Below are 20,807 nucleotides of genomic sequence, written 5' to 3'. Positions count from 1 at the left end.
ACTCCCCTGCAGGTGGGAAGCCAGGAGCTCGAATCAGGATAGTTCCTCCGGTCCTTGTGCTTTGTGCCACTTGCGTTTAACCCACTGCACCACCTCCCGACTACTGATACTGCTGTTTCTTATGCCTGCTACCCTTTCATGCCACATCTAAGGTTTCTAGAAAACCCTGGTGCCCAGTATATATAAAGCATTGTTTCAGGTGGTGTTTTTTAGTTAATTGTGTAAATTCATCAAGTGATAGTGAACTAATTCTCTTATTTTAAGAAGTTTGAATGCAGGTACAGTGCCACCCACACCCACCCCCTTGCTTCCATAATTCATAAATGACAGCCACCTTACTTAAACGTATCCTTTGCATTTAGAACATGTTGTGGGTTTCTGTCTGCCCAGGGAATTTTTATAACTTGAATATGCAAGCAGCCAGTTGCTTAAGAGTTTAAGGAGTTTCCTGGTAACCATTCAGTCATCTCTTTCAACACCCTGACACAATAAAGGCGGGCACTGAACCACACTTTTACCACAAAGACACACTTCTTCCTTGAGTGTTCGCTAGGTGAGGCGCTCCCTCAGATTTACAGGATTCACTCATGAACTTGGACCACCAGCACAAAAATTTTCTCAAGATAAATGATAAGGACTGCTGTGTGTTCCAAGATGAACATATTAACAAAGTATTGCCACCGATTTTGGGGCTGGAGTTTGTGTTTGGGCTCCTGGGCAATGGCATTGCCCTGTGGATTTTCTGCTTCCACATCAAGTCCTGGAAATCCAGCAGGATCTTCCTCTTCAACTTGGCTGTGGCTGACTTTCTCCTCATCATCTGCCTGCCCTTCATGATGGACAACTATGTGAAGTCTTGGCACTGGACTCTTGGGGACATCCCTTGTCGATTGATGCTCTTCATGCTGGCTATGAACCGCCAGGGCAGCATCATCTTCCTGACAGTGGTGGCTGTGGACAGGTATTTCCGGGTGGTCCATCCCCACCATGCTCTGAACAAGATCTCCAACCGGACAGCTGTCATCATCTCCTGCATCCTGTGGGTTGTCACCATTGCCTTGACAGGTCACCTCCTAGACAACAAGACAAACAAGATTGGTAATATGACTCTGTGCAGCAGCTTCAGCATCTGCCATACCTTCAGCTGGCATGAGACTGTGTTTCTTCTGGAGTTCTTCTTGCCACTGGGCATCATCCTGTTCTGCTCAGCTGGGATCATCTGGAGTCTTCGACAGAGACAAATGGACAGACATGCCAAGATCAAGAGAGCCATCAACTTCATCATGGTTGTGATCATTGTCTTTGTCATCTGCTTCTTGCCTAGTGTGGCCGTGCGCATACGCATTTTTTGGCTCCTACAGACTTCGGGGATATATAACTGTGAAATCTATCGTTCAGTTGACCTGACCTTTTTCATCACCCTCTGCTTGACCTATATGAACAGCATGTTGGATCCTTTGGTATACTACTTCTCCAGCCCATCTTTTCCCAACTTCTTCTCTACCCTGATCAATCGCTGCTTCAGGAAAAAGGAGGAGCCAGAAAATACCCTGACCATGAATGTGGAGCTCACTGGGGACCTGAACACCATCAGAAATGCTCCAGGCACTTTAATGACTGATCCCCGGTGAACCTTGTAATCACTCTTATCTGAGTTCAGCCTCTCGGTAATTGACCACGACAAGGAGAGAGACTGTCACCAAGATCCAAGATCTCTGCAGGAGCTGTTTGGCTGGTGAACACAGAGGAACTTCTCTAAACTTAGGCTGAGGTTTCCTGAAACTTCCAGATTGGGAGCTTCAGATTCAGAGAAGCTGTGTGGCAGAGAGGGACAGCCATGCACAGATGTCACTGCATAAAGCTTGGGAGAAAGGAGAGTAAGACATCTAGGTGTCTGAATCTTGGGTTTAATCTCTGCCACTCACAGATGTGAAAATGGCAAAGCTGCTGGCATTTCTCTGAGCAGAGCTGGAGCCAGAACCCTCACGGGCAGCGCTGACTCACTGACATCTTTCCTGCAAGCCTGAGACTCTCAGCTCCTGGGCTGCTGTCTTATCTGCTCCTGGGCTCCAGATGGCATCTAGAGCTAAGTGATTGGAGATTGGGGGCTGAGGAGCTGTTATATTGTTCTTGATGGGAACCAGGAATGTTAAACAAGCCAACAGGTCAGCAGGGTTTTTAGGACCAATTCATCTTTCAGCCAAACTTTAGAAACAGAGTAGGCAAAAATTACCAAGTGAAACACTGCTGTGTTTAAGCACTCAGTGCATGGTCTGGCAGTGAGTGCTCATATTCTTGGTTTTTCCTGTTCTCACTTTTTTTGATGCAGTCAGTGCCTGGTTTTGAACTGAGTATCTTGTGCATATGTGATACATGTGGCATAGCTAATTGGCCTCCCCTGATCATTAAAAAAAATCTATATACAAAGAGGGAAATAAAAAGAAACAGCAAAATACAAAAAAGAAAGAAAGAAAGAAAGAAAGAGCAAAATACAAAAAAGAAAGAAAGAAAGAAAGAAAGAAAGAAAGAAAGAAAGAAAGAAAGAAAGAGCAAAATACTGTCTCTATATCCACAGAGTCCTCTGTACGGCTATCCATTGTGCTCCCATGTGGTTCCAGGGGCCAAGCCAGAGCCTCACCTGACACTATAAGTCTGTAAGGTGTGACTATAAGGCTGTTAAGGTTGTTGCTTTATCCATGAAGCTATCTCCCGACCCTTGGGCAAAGATTTTTATGAGCACTAAAGAATCATATGTTCTCCATGTGGAGATATGTGAAAATTCACACTTCTGCTGATTTTGAATACCATCGTTACTTTACATTTTTTCTTGGGTTGCTCCTCGTTACTTCTGTTAATAAAATGTGCTCTGAAAGAAATTTGTGTTGTGTGTGTGTGTGTGTGTGTGTGTGAGAGAGAGAGAGACAGGCGGGGGGTCTATGTTGAAAGACTCAAAAGATTTTATCCTCTTGAAAGTCTTTTGTAAAATATTTTAATTTATTATTGGATACAGACAGAGTGAAATTGAGATGGAGATGGGAAGGGCTAGAGACACATCTTCAGTTTTGCTTCACCACTTGTGAAGCTTTCTCCCTGTAGGTAGGGATCAGGGGCTTGAACCTGGGTCCTTGCGCACTGTAATATATGCACTTAACCAGGTGCTCCTCTGCCTGGCCCCTCGTTTTAAAAATCTTGAATCTTGTGGCTAATTTGTGGATTGAGTTTCTAAAATCAAAATAAGAAAACAGCATGGACAAATGACAAGGAAGACAAATCAAACAAAAACCAAGACACTATCTTGACTCTAGTTTGCTTCCCTTTTTAAATTCATAGAAATGAGTCCTAATGTGACCAGTTATCTGTGGTTTCTCTTTATGCACTTAGAGTAAGAATCTCCACATCAGTGATGTAAAGAATATATTTACTGGAAGATAGATTAGAAAGAAAAATACGACCAATCCACTACCCTTTTCCCTTTGTAAATAGTAACAGCTTGTCCATCTTTCAGGCATATTAAAAATCATTTTGAACTAGGTGAGTTCCTTTGAACCCACTTGCCCCCCAGTAAAGTTAAGTTACTATTTTAATATATGCATGTCATATAGGATGTAAGGAAACTGTTTGAGGCTGGGGAATACCTAGTTTTTCCAGCTCCATAGGCATTTTGCAGGTGTAATTGTTCTTGTGTTTGGAGAAAAGTAAGATGCTTATGCAGTGAATATTCATGATCAATTAGTCTGTCTGGATTTTTTTTTCTTTTACTAAGATTTTTTTTCTTATACTAAGATTTTATTTTACTAAGATTTTTTTCTTTTACTAAGATTTATATATACTTATTAATTTGAGAGAAAGAGAGGAAGATGAGATGGGGGTGAGGGAGAGAGAACCAGAGTATCACTCCAGCATGTGTTGTGCCAGGAATTGAATTTAAGACCTCATGCTCTAAATAGAGTTCAGTCCTTCATTCACTGTGCCAACTCCCAGGCTCCTCTGCCTGGACTTATTATCTGGGGCTTCCTGTTGGTCCCCTGATGTTTATGATACCACCTTTGTCTATGCAAGGGTGCTCTCATGTTTACTTTCTCCTGCTGTTGGCTGTTCCCTTGAAGAGTGAGGGGTGAGGGCAAAGAACCTGATATACATGACCTTGCTGTTGCTTAAAAGAAATATATATATATATATATATATATATATATATATATAGAGAGAGAGAGAGAGAGAGAGAGAGAGAGAGAAAGAAAGAATGCCACAATCTTCTTATGTATCCCCCTTCTGTCTAGTTGGCCTACCTCATTCTCTCTTCTGAGATTTCATAATCCTAATTCTTATAGGGGGTAAAGAAGGAGTAGAGTTCTGTAAGGAGTTAAACATTTTCCTGGTACTATTAACTTGATAAGAAATTGAGATACGAAGGAAAAATTGATTAGTTTGAAATTAATATTAGTTAAAAGGGTACAAGCTAAATACTTTTGTTTTATGTAAATCCAGTAGCAATTCACTTAAAGAATAGAATTATTTTATGTCTTGATTTAACTAAATCTGATATAGGTAGATGGAATTACATATTCTATCTTCCTTGGCTAACTGATAGTTAATTATTTGCCTGTGGAGGAGAGTAGGAGGCCAATGTTACAAGGTTGTGAAAGAATTTATTAAAGACTAGTTTGGAAGTAAACAAAGGGTTATCTATTGGAAATATGCTGATGGGGCCAGGTGGTGGTGTACCTCATTGAATGCACATGTTACAGTGCACATAAGGACCCAGGTTCAAGCCCCTAGTCCCCACCTGGAGGGGGAAAGCTTAATGAGTGGTGAAGCAGGGCTACAGATGTCTCTCTGTCTCTCTCCCTATCATCCTCTTCCCTCTCAATTTCTGAATATCTCTAACCAATAAATTAATAAAGATTAAAAAAGAAGAACTATGCTGACAAGAGAGGCAACAGCTGGAAAGTAGAGAGAAGCCAAAGGCACCTAAAGCAAAAAGGCTGGGTCTTGTATAGGTCCTTTTTTTTTTTTTTTTTTTTTGCCTCCAGGGTTATTGCTGGGACTCAGTACCTGCACTATGAATCCACTGCTCCTGGAGGCCATTTTCCCCCTTTTGTTGCCCTTGTTGTAGCCTTGTTGTGGTTATTATTGTTGTTGTTGATGTCGTTCGTTGTTGGATAGGATAGAGAGAAATGGAGAGAGGAGGGGAAGACAGAGAGGGAGAGAGAAAAATAGAAATCTACAGACCAGCTTCACCGTCTGTGAAGCAACTCCCCTGCAGGTGGGGAGCCTGGGGCTAGAACCGGGATTCTTACACAGTCCATGCGCTTTGCGTGGGCCATGTGTGCTTACTTAACCCGCTGCACTACCACCTGACCCCATATGTCCTCTTGTATAATTTATTTATTATTACTATTTTTTAACCAGAGCACTGATAAGCTCTGGCTCATGGTGGTATGGGGGATTGAATTTGGGACTTTGGAGCCTCAGGCATTAGTGTCTCTTTGCATAGCCATTATGCTATCTACCCACAACCATGGCATATTTTATTTATTTATTATTTTAATTAATTTTTTGCCAATGGATATTATAGCTAAGGCTTGGTAATTAAATGATGGCCACCACTCCAGGTGGCCATTCCCACCCACCCCCGCCACCCTTTATCTTTCCATTATTTGATAGAGACAGAGAGAGGCAGAGAGGGAGAGCAAGAGAAAGGGAGATGAGAAAAAGAGATATACCTGCAGCACTGTTCCACCACTAGTGAAGCTTCCCCCTGTGCAGGTGGAGATCAGGGACTTGAACATAAGTCTTCACCCATAGTAACATGTGTACCAGTGCCAGGACCCTGTTTGGGAAATTTATAGGTAGTTTACACTGTCCTTTTGCCTGTGTAGAATATTCTGCAAATCTGTCTTGTCATCAGCAGTCCATTCTTTTTTGAAGATAATGCTACTGATATTCTGCTTGGTTAGATATACATCAAAAAAAAAAAAAAAAAGGACATGAGAATGTAAAAAATAAAAAAAAAAACAGGATATACTGGAAAATGTATGGTCAGTCTTATCTATTGCACATGAGTGCTTTCTTTGAAAGTGTTAATCCCTTGACACTTGTTTACTAAGATAAAATCATGAAGTTCTTTAACTTCTCTATGAAGTAGAGAAAAAGACTTCGTTTGTTTAAGTAATCAGTTTTCAGAGTTGACAGTTATCATGTCTTAATTTAGTATGAGTAGCTTATAAACAATAATCCTTTTACTATCTTTATTTATTTGATAGAGACAGCCAGAATTTGAGAGAAAGGGGGATATAAAGAAGGAGAAACAGAGAAACATCTGCAGCACTGCTTCACCATTCATGAAGCTTTCCTCCTGCAGGTGAGGACTGAGGACTTGAACCCAGGTCCTTGTGCATTATTACGTGTGTGCTCAATCAGGTGTACCACCATCCAGCCCCAATAATTTTTTACCAAAAATAAGGACCAGCTCTGGCCATGCATGGGCAGTGGAGCAGTGCTGTACACACTCTGTCTGACTTTTTCACTCTCTCATGAAGGTGAAATAATAAATTAAGCCAGGGAGATGACTCAGCAGTAGAGTACATGCTTAAGACCCTGAACTCAATCTCCAGAACCAGAAGAAAAACAAACTAAATGAAAAAATTAAATAAGTTCAAATGATTAAATGTATCTGATTATAGAAGGTAATGCATTTTTGTTCAAAAACTTCCCTCTCTTTCCTAGCACTGATGATTTTTAATATTCAAGCTACATATACACTTGCACAAGCCTTTTACTAACGCAGGGTTACATGTATGTATGTGTTTTTATTTATTTATTATTTGTGTGTGTTTATATATTTTTTACAACTATTATATAAACATTACTATATATAATCCAGCAAAAATAGTTTTATCATGAATAGCTTTCCATATCAGAATAGAGATCTAGTTCACTGCTTTTAATTCCTTCACGTAGTAAACAAACCACATATGGTTTAATAACCAATGACATTTTAATGTATGTATGTCTTCAATTTTCATCTATTGCCACCATTCTATGATGAATATCTGAACTCGGTGTCCTTAGGCACACTGCAAGGGTATGTAAGTTGATCTTTAATAGATTCTTAGTGGAGTTGTTAGGCTGAAAGACTGACCCATTTGACACAGGCTGTGTCAAATCAGGATGCTGATACTTGTTTTCATAGTCCCTGAGATCATATCTATGACACTGGCAAATAAAGAACTCTCTACTATTTAGGATCTCTGGGGTCATCCAGTAACATTAGTAACATTTAGGATAATCTTCATAAGACACCACCATGATGACCAGCAACAAAGATGAACCAAATTGTAGTCCCACCAGTATGGTATGAAAAAAACCTTTGCCAATAGGTCCTTGATTTTATTTATTTATTTTTTTTTGCGGGGCGTGGGGTGGGTGGGTAAGGCTACACTATTTCACACTAACTATAAAAAAGAATGAGACAGAGATAGAGGGTGCAGTGGATGAGATATTGGAATCTCAAGTAGAAGGTCCTGAGTTTGAGCCCCAGCATTACATGTGCTAGAGTGAAACTCTGGTCCTCTCATTCTCTCCAATTAATTAATTCAATTAATTAATTCATTAATTAATAGATAAATGACTTTACTTATTTATTTTTCCCAAGGTTATCGCTGGGGCTCGATGCCTGCACTACAAATCCACTGCTCCAGTGGCCATTTTTTGGATAGGATAGAGACTAATTGAGAGAGGAGAGGAAGAGGAGAGAGAAAGACACCTGCAGACCTGCTTCACTGCTTGTGAAGTGACCGCACTGCAGGTGGGAAGCCAGGGGCTCAAATCGGACTCCTTGTGCAGGTCCTTGCTCTTCATACTATGTGTGCTTAACCCGGTGCACCACTGCCCTGTCCCCTATATAAATAAATTTAAAAGGAGAGATTATTTCTTGCATTGACCTGTCTCAGCACCTTATTGGGAATCCTCTGTTCACACACAGGGTTGCATTTCAAGACTCTCCCATGCTGACCTCTGCCTGTCCCTGAAGACTTGCAGAAAGCTTTTAATCAGAAGCGTGAATTCTCAAAACTTCTTCTTTTTCAAGATTATTTCATTATACTGTGTAGCTCTTGGGTTTTGGTTGTTGTTTTTGTTTTGCATTAAACTCAATACTGTTTCAAAACTCAGAAATACCATTCTCTATTTTTGATATCCCTGCCAGTCAAACATCAGCTTCCTCTCTCTTTCCTTCCTTCTCCTTTCCCAGTTTCTCCTTCTTCACTTCCTTCACCAGAAATCCAGGGGCTCTTACTTCCCATAACCAAGGGCAAGACAAGCATTAATGATTTACTTAGGCTTCCTAGGCCTCAGTTTCCTTATCTGTAAAATGGGAGTGGAGACATTACTAAAACACCACTCACAAGGCTACTTATGAGGGTTACATGTGATCATTTATGCACATCTATTTGAAGGATGCCTGGCACAAAGCAAACTTTGGGCAAGTGAAGAATGTTATTTTTGGTTTAAAAAATAGTCCAGCCCAGCTCAGTGGCACACATTCAAGCTGTACTAAGACAACGAAGCATGGAGATTCACACTGCTTGTGAAAGTCATAGATTTTAAGTGGAATTTCCACCAAGCTCAGTGCAGTCATGGCCTTAGCCATTGAAATGATTCATCAGAACAAGTACAGCTCATGGACTCGTAAGAAAGAAGTAAGTACATATAAAAGGACACAAGCAAGACAAAACATGCCCAGAGTACTGTGGGAAGACCAGAAAATCCACAGCGGGGCACCAGGATGCAGGGAGTCTGGAAATCACATTTGGCCTGAGTCATTTTGAGGTGAGGTTTAGAGTCATAGAGAGTGAGAGCTGAGAAGGCCAGGTGGTGAATCCCGGTTCAAGCTCCCGGCTCCCCACCTACAGGGGAGTCGCTTCACAGGTGGTGAAGCAGGTCTGCAGGTGTCTGTATTTTCTCTCCCCCTCTCTGTCTTCCCGTCCTCTCTCCATTTCTTTGTCCTATCCAACAATGATGACATCAATAACAACAACAATAATAACTGCAACAACAATAAAAAACAAGGACAACAAAAGGGAAAATAAATAAATATTAAAAAGAGAAAACTGAATTACATATATTCTCACAAGTTACAACATACACACCAACACTAGACTACTACTCAGCTATGAAAAATAATGAAATCATTTCCTTTGCCTCATCTTGAATGGAACTTGGAGTCATGTTAAGTAAGATAAATCAAAAGGAGAAAGAGGAATACCAGACGATTTCACTGATAGGTGGAACTTAAGAAACAAGGAATGACATGGCATGGACTAAGTATGGTTGAGGGCAGAAAAGCAATGTATTCTGAGGCAAAGGGAGACAACTTGGGGGCACAGAGGGCATTGGGGACCCATACAAGATGGTAGAGAAAGACTTCAGTTGTTAGTGGGAGCAGTGTGTAGACACCTATCAAAAGGAAATGAGAAATTGTATCCATTACTATCCTGTAAACCATTATTTTCTCCAATAAAATGATTTGGAAAAAAGAAAGAAGCTTCTGGCTACTCAGTGAACCAGAACAAACACTCATGGTAATTTGCTTTCTTCTTTAGAAACTTAATATATGTTATTGCTCTTTTCCAATTATATCCATGACGATCAGCTAGAAATTTACAGTGCCTGGGAGGCGGTGCAGCAGGTGGAGCAACCAGTTGTAGGCATGAGGTCCCGAGTGATCCACAGTGACCCTTATGCCAGAATAAACTCTCACGAACAAATGAATAGGGAGTCGGGTGATAGTGCAGTGGAATAAGCGCATATGGCACGAAGTGCAAGGACAGGCGTAAGGATAGGCGTAAGGATTCTGGTTTGAGCCCCCGGCTCCTCACCTGCAGGGGAGTCGCTTCATAGGCAGTGAAGCAGGTCTGCAGATGTCCATCTTTCTCTCCTCCTCTGTCTTTCCCTCCTCTCTCCATTTTTCTCTGTCCTATCCAACGATGACATCAATAACAACAACAATAATTACAACAACAATAAAAAACAGCAAGGGCAACAAAAGGGAAAATAAATAAATATAAAAATGAAGAAAAAAGAAACAAACAAAAAAAATGAATACATTTTTCTAAAATATGAGTGTGTGTATAGCCATAAAACTTAAAAAGGGAGGAATCCTTGCAAACTTGAGTACCAAGAAATAACTAGTGTTAATGGCAAACGCTAGAAGAAGAAGAACTAGTGTTAACAATGGAATTCATAACTCTTAATTTAAAAATGATTGTTAGGATTGCATTCTAAAATTCATTGGCATGCCTTCGTTTGCTCAAGAAGAAACATGAGATTTATGGGCAGCAAGGTTGGGAAACATACCAATCATTTCACTAGAGCCTTAATACACCCATTATCATGTGACCTCAATCCAATGTAGCCTTATAGGAAGGTCAGTAGCATAGTAAAAGCTGTATGTAATTGTTATACAATGTTGAGACAAAAACTTGGAAGCCACTGCCAGATTTAAATACAAACTTACCTTTAAAACATAAAAAACAACTTTTTTTTTGTTGAGAGAGAGAGGCTATAGTACATATGGTGGTGGTGCTAGAGTATGAATTCTCAGCCCCTGGGGGCCTCAGGCATGCAAGCTCTATGCTCTAGCACGTTGAGTAATCTACCCCCATCCTCTGCTCTTGTTAGCTGGCTAGACTTGAGTCTACTACCAAGCTCTTTGGTTTCACTTTTCTCATTTTGAAATCAGAATCAGTAATAATTCCTACCTTGTAAACTGTAGTCAGAGTAAAAAAAGAAAAAAAGAAAAAAAGTAACATTTGAAGCACTGAGCAAGAGATCCCTCATATTGCAAGTTCACTGTCAAGGACAAGACAAACACTAATGATTTAATTAGCCTTTCCAGGCCTCAGTTTCCTTATCTGTAAAATAAGGAGTGGAGACATTACTAAAACATTACTCACAAGGCTCCTTGTAAGGATTATATGTGATTACTTATGCACATCTAATCTGAAGGATGCCTAGCACAAAGCAAACTATGGGTAAGTGAAAATTTTAAGTGGGTACCAATGGCATCTTTATCACCCAATACCTTCCTATAGGAGTCTAATTCTAGGTCATCCTGCATAGCTCTCTGTGAGGAGTGCAAAAAACTTCCATTGCTGAACCTGGATATACAACTAAAGAAACATATTTCCAAGGTGGGAGTAGACAGCATAATGGTTATGCAAGGAGACTCTCACCAGAGACTCTGAGGTCCCAGGTTTAATCCCCCCATCACCACCATAAGCCAGAGTTAAGCAGTGCTCTGCGAAAAAAAAAAAAAAAAAAAAGGAGGAGGAGGAGAAGAAGAAGAAAGACAGGCAGACAGAAAGAAAGAAAAACATATTTCCGATTCCTTACTCAAGTAGAAACAATATAGTTTGGGGGCCTCTTAGATGCCAAGAATTCCTGAGACAAAAATATCACAGGATAGAAGTATTCTGTCCACTTAAACACATTTTTGCAAATACAGAAAGAGCTAGTATGTGAAGTGGTGACCTGCAGAGAGGCAGAGTTCAAAGTCATCTTGGACACCATCATTCTAAGTCTAATTTTCCCAAAACAAGGGCTTTTAAATATCATCTACTTAGTGGGGGAGGCTGTGTATGTGTAGGACAGGAAAAATAACTGTACTTCACGCTCAGTTTTACAATAAGGCTAAACTGTTCCCAAAAAATCTTATTAATTAAAAATTATGTACTTAAAAATATAACACTTGAGTACAATTACATATTGAAATATAACACAATCAAAAAAAGACCCAAATTACTGTAACATCCCATTAGAAGTCCTAACTAGGTCACTTTTACAAACATCTTATAAAATTGTATGCTGCTCTTAAGTAGCTTTTATTCAACTAACTGGAGATTAATTGCAGAGTTATGGTGTAGAAGAGCAATCAATGTTTGTATAAAAACATTAAGTTCAACACCCCTGTCTTCATAAAATCATAAAATAGATATTGATTCAAGTCTTTACTTCTTCAAAAAAAAAAAAAAATCACATGACTACTGCTTTTTTTTTTTTTGCCTCCAGGGTTATCATTGGAGCTTGGTGCTTGCACTATGAATCCACTGCTCCTGGAGGCTATTTTTTCCCTTTTGTTGCCCTTGTTATTTATCGTTGCTGTTGTTATTATTTTGTTGTCATTGCTGTCATTGTTGTTCAATAGGACAGAGAGAAATGGAGAGAGGAGGGGAAGACAGAGGAGGAGAGAAGAATAGACACCTGAAGACTTGCTTCACTACTTGTGAAGCAACGCCCCCTGCAGGTGGGGAGCTGGGGTCTCGAACCATGATCCTTACACCAGTTCTTGCTTTGTGCCATGTGTGCTTAACCTGCTGTGCCACTGCCCGGCACCCACTACTGCTTTTTCCTAAATAATATACTTGCTACTTTTTCACACCAAGTCTAAGGTTTCAGAAGAAGTCTTCCATACAGCACAGAAAATCATTATTGCTATTGCTGTTATGTTAATTATGCAAGCTAATCACATGACAGCAATTTAATTCTGCCAAGTTAGTTCTCATACAGATGCAGATTTACAAAGGAATAATTGCAATAATTCAGAGACAGCGAGCTTGCCTAAAGTCTCATTTCTATTTAGAAAACATTGTGAGTTTCTCTCTGTCCAGGGGATTTTATTTACCTGCTTATGCAAAGAACAGGTTGTGTAGGAGTTCATAAATTTTCTGGTAACCATCCAATCATCTCTTTCAACATCCTGACATGACATAAAGGCAGACAATAAAGCACACACTACCACATGACACACACCTTCTTTCTGAGCGCTCAATAGGCGAGGCACTTCCTTAGACTCACAGGATTCACTCATGAACCTAGACCACCCACAGAAGCATTTCCTGGAAATAAATGGCAAGAACTGCTGTGTGTTCCAGAATGAACTTATTCCCAAGTGTTGCCATCGATATTGGGGCTGGAGTTCTGTTTGGGCTCCTGGGCAATGGCATTGCCCTGTAGATTTTCTGCTTTCCACCTCAAGTCCTGGAAATCCAGTAGGATCTTCCTCTTCAACTTGACTGTGGCTGACTTTCTCCTCATCATCTGCCTGCCCTTCATGACTGGGGGTAAGTCATGGGATTGGAGGCTTGGGGACATCCCTTGTCGATTGATGCTCTTCATGCTGGCCATGAACCACCAGGGCAGCATCATCTTCCTGACAGTGGTGGCTGTGGACAGGTATTTCCGGGTGGTCCATCCCCACCATGCTCTGAACAAGATCTCCAACCGGACAGCTGTCATCATCTCCTGCCTCCTGTGGGTTGTCACTGTTACCTTGACAGGTCACCTCCTGGACAACAAGACAAACAAGATTGGTAATATGACTCTGTAGCAGCTTCAGCATCTGCAGTTACACCAGGTGGCATGAGGCCATGTTCCTCCTTGAGTTCTTTTGCCACTGGGCATCATCCTGTTCTGCTCAGCTGGGGTTATCTGGAGAATATGACAGAGACAAATGGAAAGGCATGCCAAGATCAAGAGGGCCATCAACTTCATCATGGTAGTGATCATTGTCTTTGTCATCTGCTTCCTGCCCAGTGCAAATCCTAATTTTCTGGCTCCTACAGACCTCAGGGATATATAACTGTGAAATCTATCATTCAGTTGACCTGATTTTTTTCATCACCCTCTGCTTGACCTACATGAACAGCATGCTGGATCCTTTGGTATACTACTTCTCCAGCCCATCTTTTCCCAACTTCTCTGCCCTGATCAACTGTTGCTTCAGGAAAAAGAGAACAGAGGAGCCAGAAAATAACCGGAGCACAAGTGTAGGAGCTCACTGGGGACCTGCGCACCATCAGAAATGTCCCAGTGGGTAGATAGCATAACAGTTATGCAAAGAGATTCCCATGCCTGAAGCTCTAAGGTCCTAGGTTCAATCCCCCGCAGCACAACAAACCAGAGCTAAGCAATGCTCTGGAAAAACAAACAAACAAAGAAACAAAAATGCTCCGGGCATTTTAATGGCCAATCCTGGTGAGTCGTGCAGTCCCTCATATGTGAATCCAGCTGCTTGGTAAGAGACCAGGACAAAGAGAGAGACTGTCACCAAGATCCAAGATCTCTGCAGGAACTGTTTGGCTGGTGAACACAGAGGAACTCCACTAGACTTAAGCTGAGGTTTCCTGAAACTTCCAGATTGGGAGCTTCAGATTCAGAGAAGCTGTATGGCAGAGAGGGACAGCCATGCACAGATGTCACTGCATAAAGCTTAGGAGAAGGTAGAGGTAGATAGCATGATGGCTAAGCAAGCAGACTCTCATGCCTGAGGCTCCAAAGTCCCAGGTTCAATCCCCTGCATCACCATAAGCCAGAGCTGAGCAGTGCTCTGGTTAAAAATAAATAAATAAAAATAAATAATTTTTTTAATTAAAAAAACTTGGGAGAAAGGAGAGTAAGACATCTAGGTGTCTGAATCTTGGGTTTAATCTCTGCCACTCACAGATGTGAAGATGGCAAAGCTGCCGGCATTTCTCTGAGCAGAGCAGGAGCCAGAACCCCCACAGGCAGTGCTGATTCTCAAACATCTTTCCTGCAAGCCTGAGACTCTCAGCTCCTGGGCTACTTACTGTCTAGTCTGCTGGTGGGCTCCAGATGACATCTACAGTTAAGTGATTGAAGGTTGAGGGTTGTCATATTGTTCCTGGAGGGGCCCAAGAATTTTAAACCAGTCAATAGGGATTTTTGGGATCAATTCATTCATCTTTCAGCCAAAAAGACCAGGCAGATACTCACAAATGAAAAGCTAAGTGTATATCTTTATGCAGGATCCTCATATTGTTGGTTGATCATGTTAGTGTCATGAGTTGAGCAGTAGCACAGCAGGTTAATCACATGTGGCATGAACTGCAAGGACTGGCGCAAGGATCCTGATTCAATCCCCAGGCTCCCCACCTGTAGGGGAGTCACTTCACAGGCAGTGAAGCAGGTCTGCAGGTGTCTATCTTTCTCTCCCCCTCTCTGTCGTCCCTTCCTCTCTCCATTTCTCTCTGTCCTAACACTGACGACATCAATAACAACAACAACAACAATAAAAAACAACAAGGACAACAAAAGGGAAAATAAATATATATTTTTAATTAGTCTAGCCCAGATCAGTGGTACATATCCAAACTGTACTAAGACAATGAGGCATGGAGATTCACACTGCTTGTGAAAGTCATAGATTTTAAGTGGAATTTCCACCAAGCTCAGTGCAGTCATGGCCTTAGCCATTGAAAAGATTCATCAGAACAAGTACAGCTCAGACTCGTAAGAAAGAAGTAAATACATATAAAAGGACACAAGCAAGACAAAACATGTCCAGAGTACTGTGGGAAGACCAGAAAATCCACAGCAGGGCACCAGGATGCAGGGAGTCTGGAAATCACATTTGGCCTGAGTCATTTTGAGGTGAGGTTTAGAGTCACAGAGAGTGACAGCTAGAAGGAAGTTGGAAGCTGCTCCAATCCTTTATTCTTTTTTTTTAAACAACATTTAAAAAATTTCCCCCCTTTTGTTGCCCTTGTTCTTTATCATTGTTTTTGTTATTATTGTTGTTATTGCTGTCATTGTTGTTGGCAACCCTTTATTCTTAAGGAAACTGAAAGGTTAAGAGGCTCCTGGTTACTCGGTGAGTCAGAACAAACACCTGTGGTCATTTGCTTTCTTCTTTCTACAAACTTAGTGTTTGTTATTGCTCTTTTCTTTTTTTTTAATATTTTATTTTATTTATTTATTCCCTTTTGTTGCCCTTGTTGTTTTATTGTTGTAGTTATTATTGTTGTCATCGTTGTTGGATAGGACAGAGAGAAATGGAGAGAGGAGGGGAAGACAGAGAGGAGGAGAGAAATATAGACACCTGCAGACCTGCTTCACCGCTTGTAAAGCGACTCCCCTGCGGGTGGGGAGCCGGGGTTCGAACCGGGATCCTTATGCCACTCCTTGTGCTTTGCACCACCTGCGCTTAACCTGCTGCGCTACAGCCCGACTCCCCTATTGCTCTTTTCTAATTGTACCCATGACACTAGCTAAAAAGTATAAAGCCCAGGAGGTGGTGCAGCAAGTAGAGTGCCCACCAGCAGGCATCAGGTCTTGAGTTCCACCCCCAGAAACCCACATGCCGGAGTAAAACCACCACTCTCTTTCTCTTCAATCAATGAATAATTCATAATATACAAAATTTTAAAAAACTTAAAGGGGCTAGATGGTAGTGCACCCAACTGAGCACATATGTTCCAAGTTCAAGCTTCTGGTCCCTACCTGCAGGGGAAAAACTTCACAAGCGGTAAAGTAGTGCTGCTAGTGTCTCTCCCCTTTTCTTTCTTTTTTTTTTTTTTGTGTGTGTTTTATGTATTTTATTTTATTTCTTTTTTTTATTTCTTTATTGGGGAATTAATGTTTTACATTCAACAGTAAATACAATAGTTTGTACATGCATAACATTCCCCAGTTTCCCATATAACAATACAACCCCCACTAGGTCCTCTGTCATCCTTCATGGACCTGTATTCTCCCCACCCACCCACCCCAGAGTCTTTTACTTTGGTGCAATATGCCAATTCCATTTCAGGTTATACTTGTGTTTTCTTTTCTGATCTTGTTTTTCAACTTCTGTCTGAGAGTGAGATCATCCCATATTCATCCTTCTGTTTCTGACTTATTTCACTCAACATGATTTTTTCAAGGTCCATCCAAGATCGGCTGAAAACGGTGAAGTCACCTTTTTTTTTTTTTACAGCTGAGTAGTATTCCATTGTGTATATATGCCACAACTTGCTCAGCCACTCATCTGTTGTTGGACACCTGGGTTGCTTCCAGGTTTTGGCTATTACAAATTGTGCTGCCAAAAACATATGTGTACACAGATCTTTTTGGATGGATATGTTGGGTTCCTTAGGATATATCCCCAGGAGAGGAATTGCAGGGTCAGAGGGTAGGTCCATTTCTAGCCTTCTGAGAGTTCTCCAGACTGTTCTCCACAGAGGTTGGACCAATTGACATTCCCACCAGCAGTGTAGGAGGGTTCCTTTGACCCCACACCCTCTCCAGCATTTGCTACTGTTACCTTTTCTGATGTATGACATTCTCACAGGAGTGAACTGGTATCTCATTGTTGTCTTGATTTGCATTTCTCTGACAATCAGAGACTTGGAGCATTTTTTCATGTGTTTCTCAGCCTTTTGGATCTCTTCTGTGGTGAATATTCTGTCCAAGTCCTCCACCCATTTTTGGATGGGGTTATTTGTTGTCTTGTTGTTGAGAGTCTGGAAAGCTCTTTATGTATGTTGGTTATTAACCTCTTGTCTGATGTATGGCATGTAAAGATCTTCTCCCATTCTGTGAGGGATCTCTTGGTTTGGGTAGTGGTTTCTTTTTCTGTGAAGAAGCTTTTTAATTTGATGTAGTCCCATAGGTTTATACTTGCCTTAGTCTTCTTTGTAATTGGATTCGTTTCATTGAAGATGTCTTTAAAATTTATGCGGAAAAGAGTTGTGCCAATATTTTCTTCTAAGTATCTGATAGTTTGTGGTCTAACATCCAAGTCCTCGATCCACTTGGAATTTACTTTTGTATTTGGTGAAATACAGTGATTCAGTTTCATTCTTTTGCATGTTTCAACCCATTTTTTTCAACACTATTTGTTGAAGAGACTCTGCTTTCCCCATTTAATAGTCTGGGCCCCTTTGTCAAAGATTAGATGTCTATAGGTGTGGGGCTCACTTCTGGGCTCTCAATTCTATTCCACTGGTCAGTATGTCTATTCATGTTCCAGTACCAAGCAGTTTTGATGACAACGGCCCTATAATACAGTTTGAGATCTGGGAGTGTGATGCCTCCAGTTCTGTTCTTTTTTTCTCAAGATTGTTTTGGCAATTCTAGGTCTTTTCTGGTTCCAGATAAAGTCTCTCCCCTTTTCTATTACTCCCTTCCTCTCAATTTCTCTCTGTCTCTATTCAATAAAGAAATAAAATATTTTTTAAAAACTTGGAAAGGGAGAACTTCTTTCATGGATATTGTAGATGGAAAAATAATATCAGGGGCCAGGTGGTGGCGCACCTGGTTAAGCTCACACATTATATTGCACAAAGACCCAAGATCAAGCCCCTGGACCCTACTTGCAGGGGGAAAGCTTCACAAGTGATGAAGCAGGGCTGCAGGTTTCTTTTTGTCTCCCCCTCTCTATCTCCCCCTCCTCTCTCAATTTCTCTTTATCAAATAATAAAATAAAAATAAAAAACAGTAATAGTAATTTCATAGGAACCTTAATACACTCACACAATGTGACTTCAATCCATTATAGTCTTAACAGAAAGGACAATAACATGGTAAGATTTTTGTGTATAAGTGTTATATAATGGTTCGGATAAAGTCTTTGAAGCCAGTGCCAGATTACAATCCAAACTCTGTTCCTGCTTCTTTTTTAAAGCATTATTTGTTTATTTATTAAGACAGAGAATGAGAGAGGAGGAAAGGAGAAGAAAGAGGAGCTAGAGTATTGCTAAGATTTGGCATATGGTGGTGTTAGGGATTGACCCTACAGCCTACTTGGCCTCAAGCATGCAAATTCTGTGCTCTGGCAGATGGAGCACCTTCCTTTCTCTAATCTCTGCTCTTGTAAACTGGGTAGACTTAAGTAAATTACCAACCTCTCAAAGCTTCACTTTCTTCACTCTGAGATCACAATCAGTAACAGTCCCTAAGTCATGGACTTTGACAAGGTTCAAATGAAGTGACATTTCTGAAGTACTGAGAAGGGGTCCCCCACATCTCAAGCTCTCTGAAAAATGTGTTCCAATGGCATCTTTCTCACCCAGTACTTCTGGTTTCTATGGAAATCTAATGTTAGATCATACTTCATAGTGCTCTGTGAGAAGTGCAGAAGCATATTTCAGGGCCCTGCAGTGACACATCGGGTTAAGTGGACATAGTACAAAGCTCACGTAGTGTGAAGGACAATGCCGGGCTAGCTTCACAGGCGGGAGACAGACGACCAGGGACTCACGGCTGAGCTGGGAATGCAGTTCAATCTTTACTTTGAGCGAGAATGCAGTGCAATCAATCTAATTTCCCTTCATTAGAAAATCCTGTCCTTTATGTCTCCTGAGGCAGAAGTGTCAGGAAGAGGAAGTATGTAGGATAGGGGGTGGGGAGAAGGAAAAAAGCGAGTGAACCAGTGGGGATTAAACAGTGGAAAACAGGATGTGACTAGGAGAGGGGGAAAAGAGCCCAAACCAATGGGAATTAAACCAATGTGGGTCTCAAACAAAACAGTGATTATGTAAATAGACCACAGCGTTAAGCAATGCAAGCAAACCTAACATGATGATCAAAACAGAAGGGGTCTTAGAAGCAGAATTAGAAGCAGACCAACAGGGCAAAGTCCTGCGCAAAGATCCGGGTTGGAGTCCCTGCACCCTCACTGCAGGGGGTGGCTTCACTTGTTGTGAAGCAGATCTGCAGGTGTCTTTCTCTCCCTCTCTCTACCTCCCGTACCCTCTCAATTTTTCTCTGTTCTATCCAATAAAATGGAAAAATGGCCACTAGGAATAGTAGATTTGTAGTGCCAGCACCGAACCTGGAGGCAAAAAAAAAAACTTATTTCTAACTCAAGTAGAAACACTTTAGGAAGCTCTCACATGGTAAGAATTCCTGAGACCAAAATATTACAGGGCAAAAATCTTTTTTGTTTTTCCAGTTAAGCACATTTTTTTACAGAAAAAAAAAGTGAAGAAGTAATGTGCGATGTGGTGACCTACTGGGTGACAGAGTTCAAAGTCATCTTAGGCACCATCATTCTAAATTTAATTTTCAAAAAATGGGGCTTTTAAAGTATCATTTAGGAGGCCAGGTGGTAGCACACCAGGTTAAGCACACATAGTGTGGTGAAGCACAGGGACTGGTGCAAGGATCCTGGTTGGAGCGCGCAGCTCCCTACCTGCAGGGGGGTCACTTCACAATCTTTCTCTCCACCTCTGTCTTCCCCATCTCTCTCAATTTTTCTTTGTTCTATCCAACAATAACAATAGCAGCAACAACAATAATAACAGCAACAACAACAATGGAAAAAAGATGGTCTTCAGGAGCAGTGGATTCATAGTGCAGGCACCAAGCCCCAATGATAACCCTGGAGGCAAATAAATAAATAATGACCCATTCATTGGGTAAAGCTATGAATGTTGCAGGGACAGGAAACCATAGGAACTCCATGTGCTCAATTTTGCAGTGAACCTAAACTGCACTGAAAAAATTAAAATTTTATTATTAAAAAATTCATTTACTCAAAAATAAACCACTTGAATACAAGCACACATTAAAATCCAACACAAACAAAAAACCTCAAATTACTGTAACATCCCACTGGCAGCCCAAACTGGGTCCAAAGTTTCAAACATCTTATGAAATTGTACACTGCTTTCAAGTAGCGCGTTTTCAGCTTTTAACTCGAGATTAATTGCAGAGTTATAGTGTGGAAAAGCAGTCTATGTTTATACAGAGAGAGTGGTACGGGAACATTAAATTCAACACATCTGTCCTCATAAAAATAGATGTTGAATCAAGACTTCTTTGCTTTTTCAAAAGAAATCACATGCATACTGCTGTTTCCTAAATTATATGCCTGCTGCCCTTTCACAGTAAGCCTAAGGTTTCTGGAAAACCCTGCAGTCCAGTATAGTAAGCCATTATTGCTATTGTAGTTTTGCTAATTATGTAAGCTAATCGTGTGACACTGAGTTCATTCTGCCATGCTGAATAGTTCTCATACAAGC

General features: G+C 40.9%; 1 protein-coding gene and 1 pseudogene across 1 annotated transcript; both read left to right on the top strand.

Moving 5' to 3' along the window:
• The first annotated feature begins 313 nt into the window (after positions 1–313).
• LOC103128874 (hydroxycarboxylic acid receptor 2-like) lies at positions 314–2,876 on the top strand. The gene has a single exon (XM_060193176.1). It carries the CDS (start codon positions 588–590, stop codon positions 1,629–1,631), a length of 1,044 nt encoding a protein of 347 aa, XP_060049159.1. The 5' UTR covers positions 314–587; the 3' UTR covers positions 1,632–2,876.
• Positions 2,877–12,866: 9,990 nt separating this feature from the next.
• On the top strand, positions 12,867–14,302 carry LOC132538997 (hydroxycarboxylic acid receptor 2-like; annotated as a pseudogene).
• The last annotated feature ends 6,505 nt before the right edge of the window (positions 14,303–20,807 follow it).

Source organism: Erinaceus europaeus, chromosome 6 (assembly GCF_950295315.1).
Source record: "Erinaceus europaeus chromosome 6, mEriEur2.1, whole genome shotgun sequence".
Classification (NCBI taxonomy): Eukaryota; Metazoa; Chordata; class Mammalia; order Eulipotyphla; family Erinaceidae; genus Erinaceus; species Erinaceus europaeus.
This window is presented reverse-complemented; position numbering and strand designations above follow the sequence as displayed.

What these genes read in the sequence shown, in the direction of transcription:
- LOC103128874 (XM_060193176.1), top strand. Translation starts at nt 588, where the DNA reads ATGAACTTGGACCACCAGCACAAAAATTTTCTCAAGATAAATGATAAG.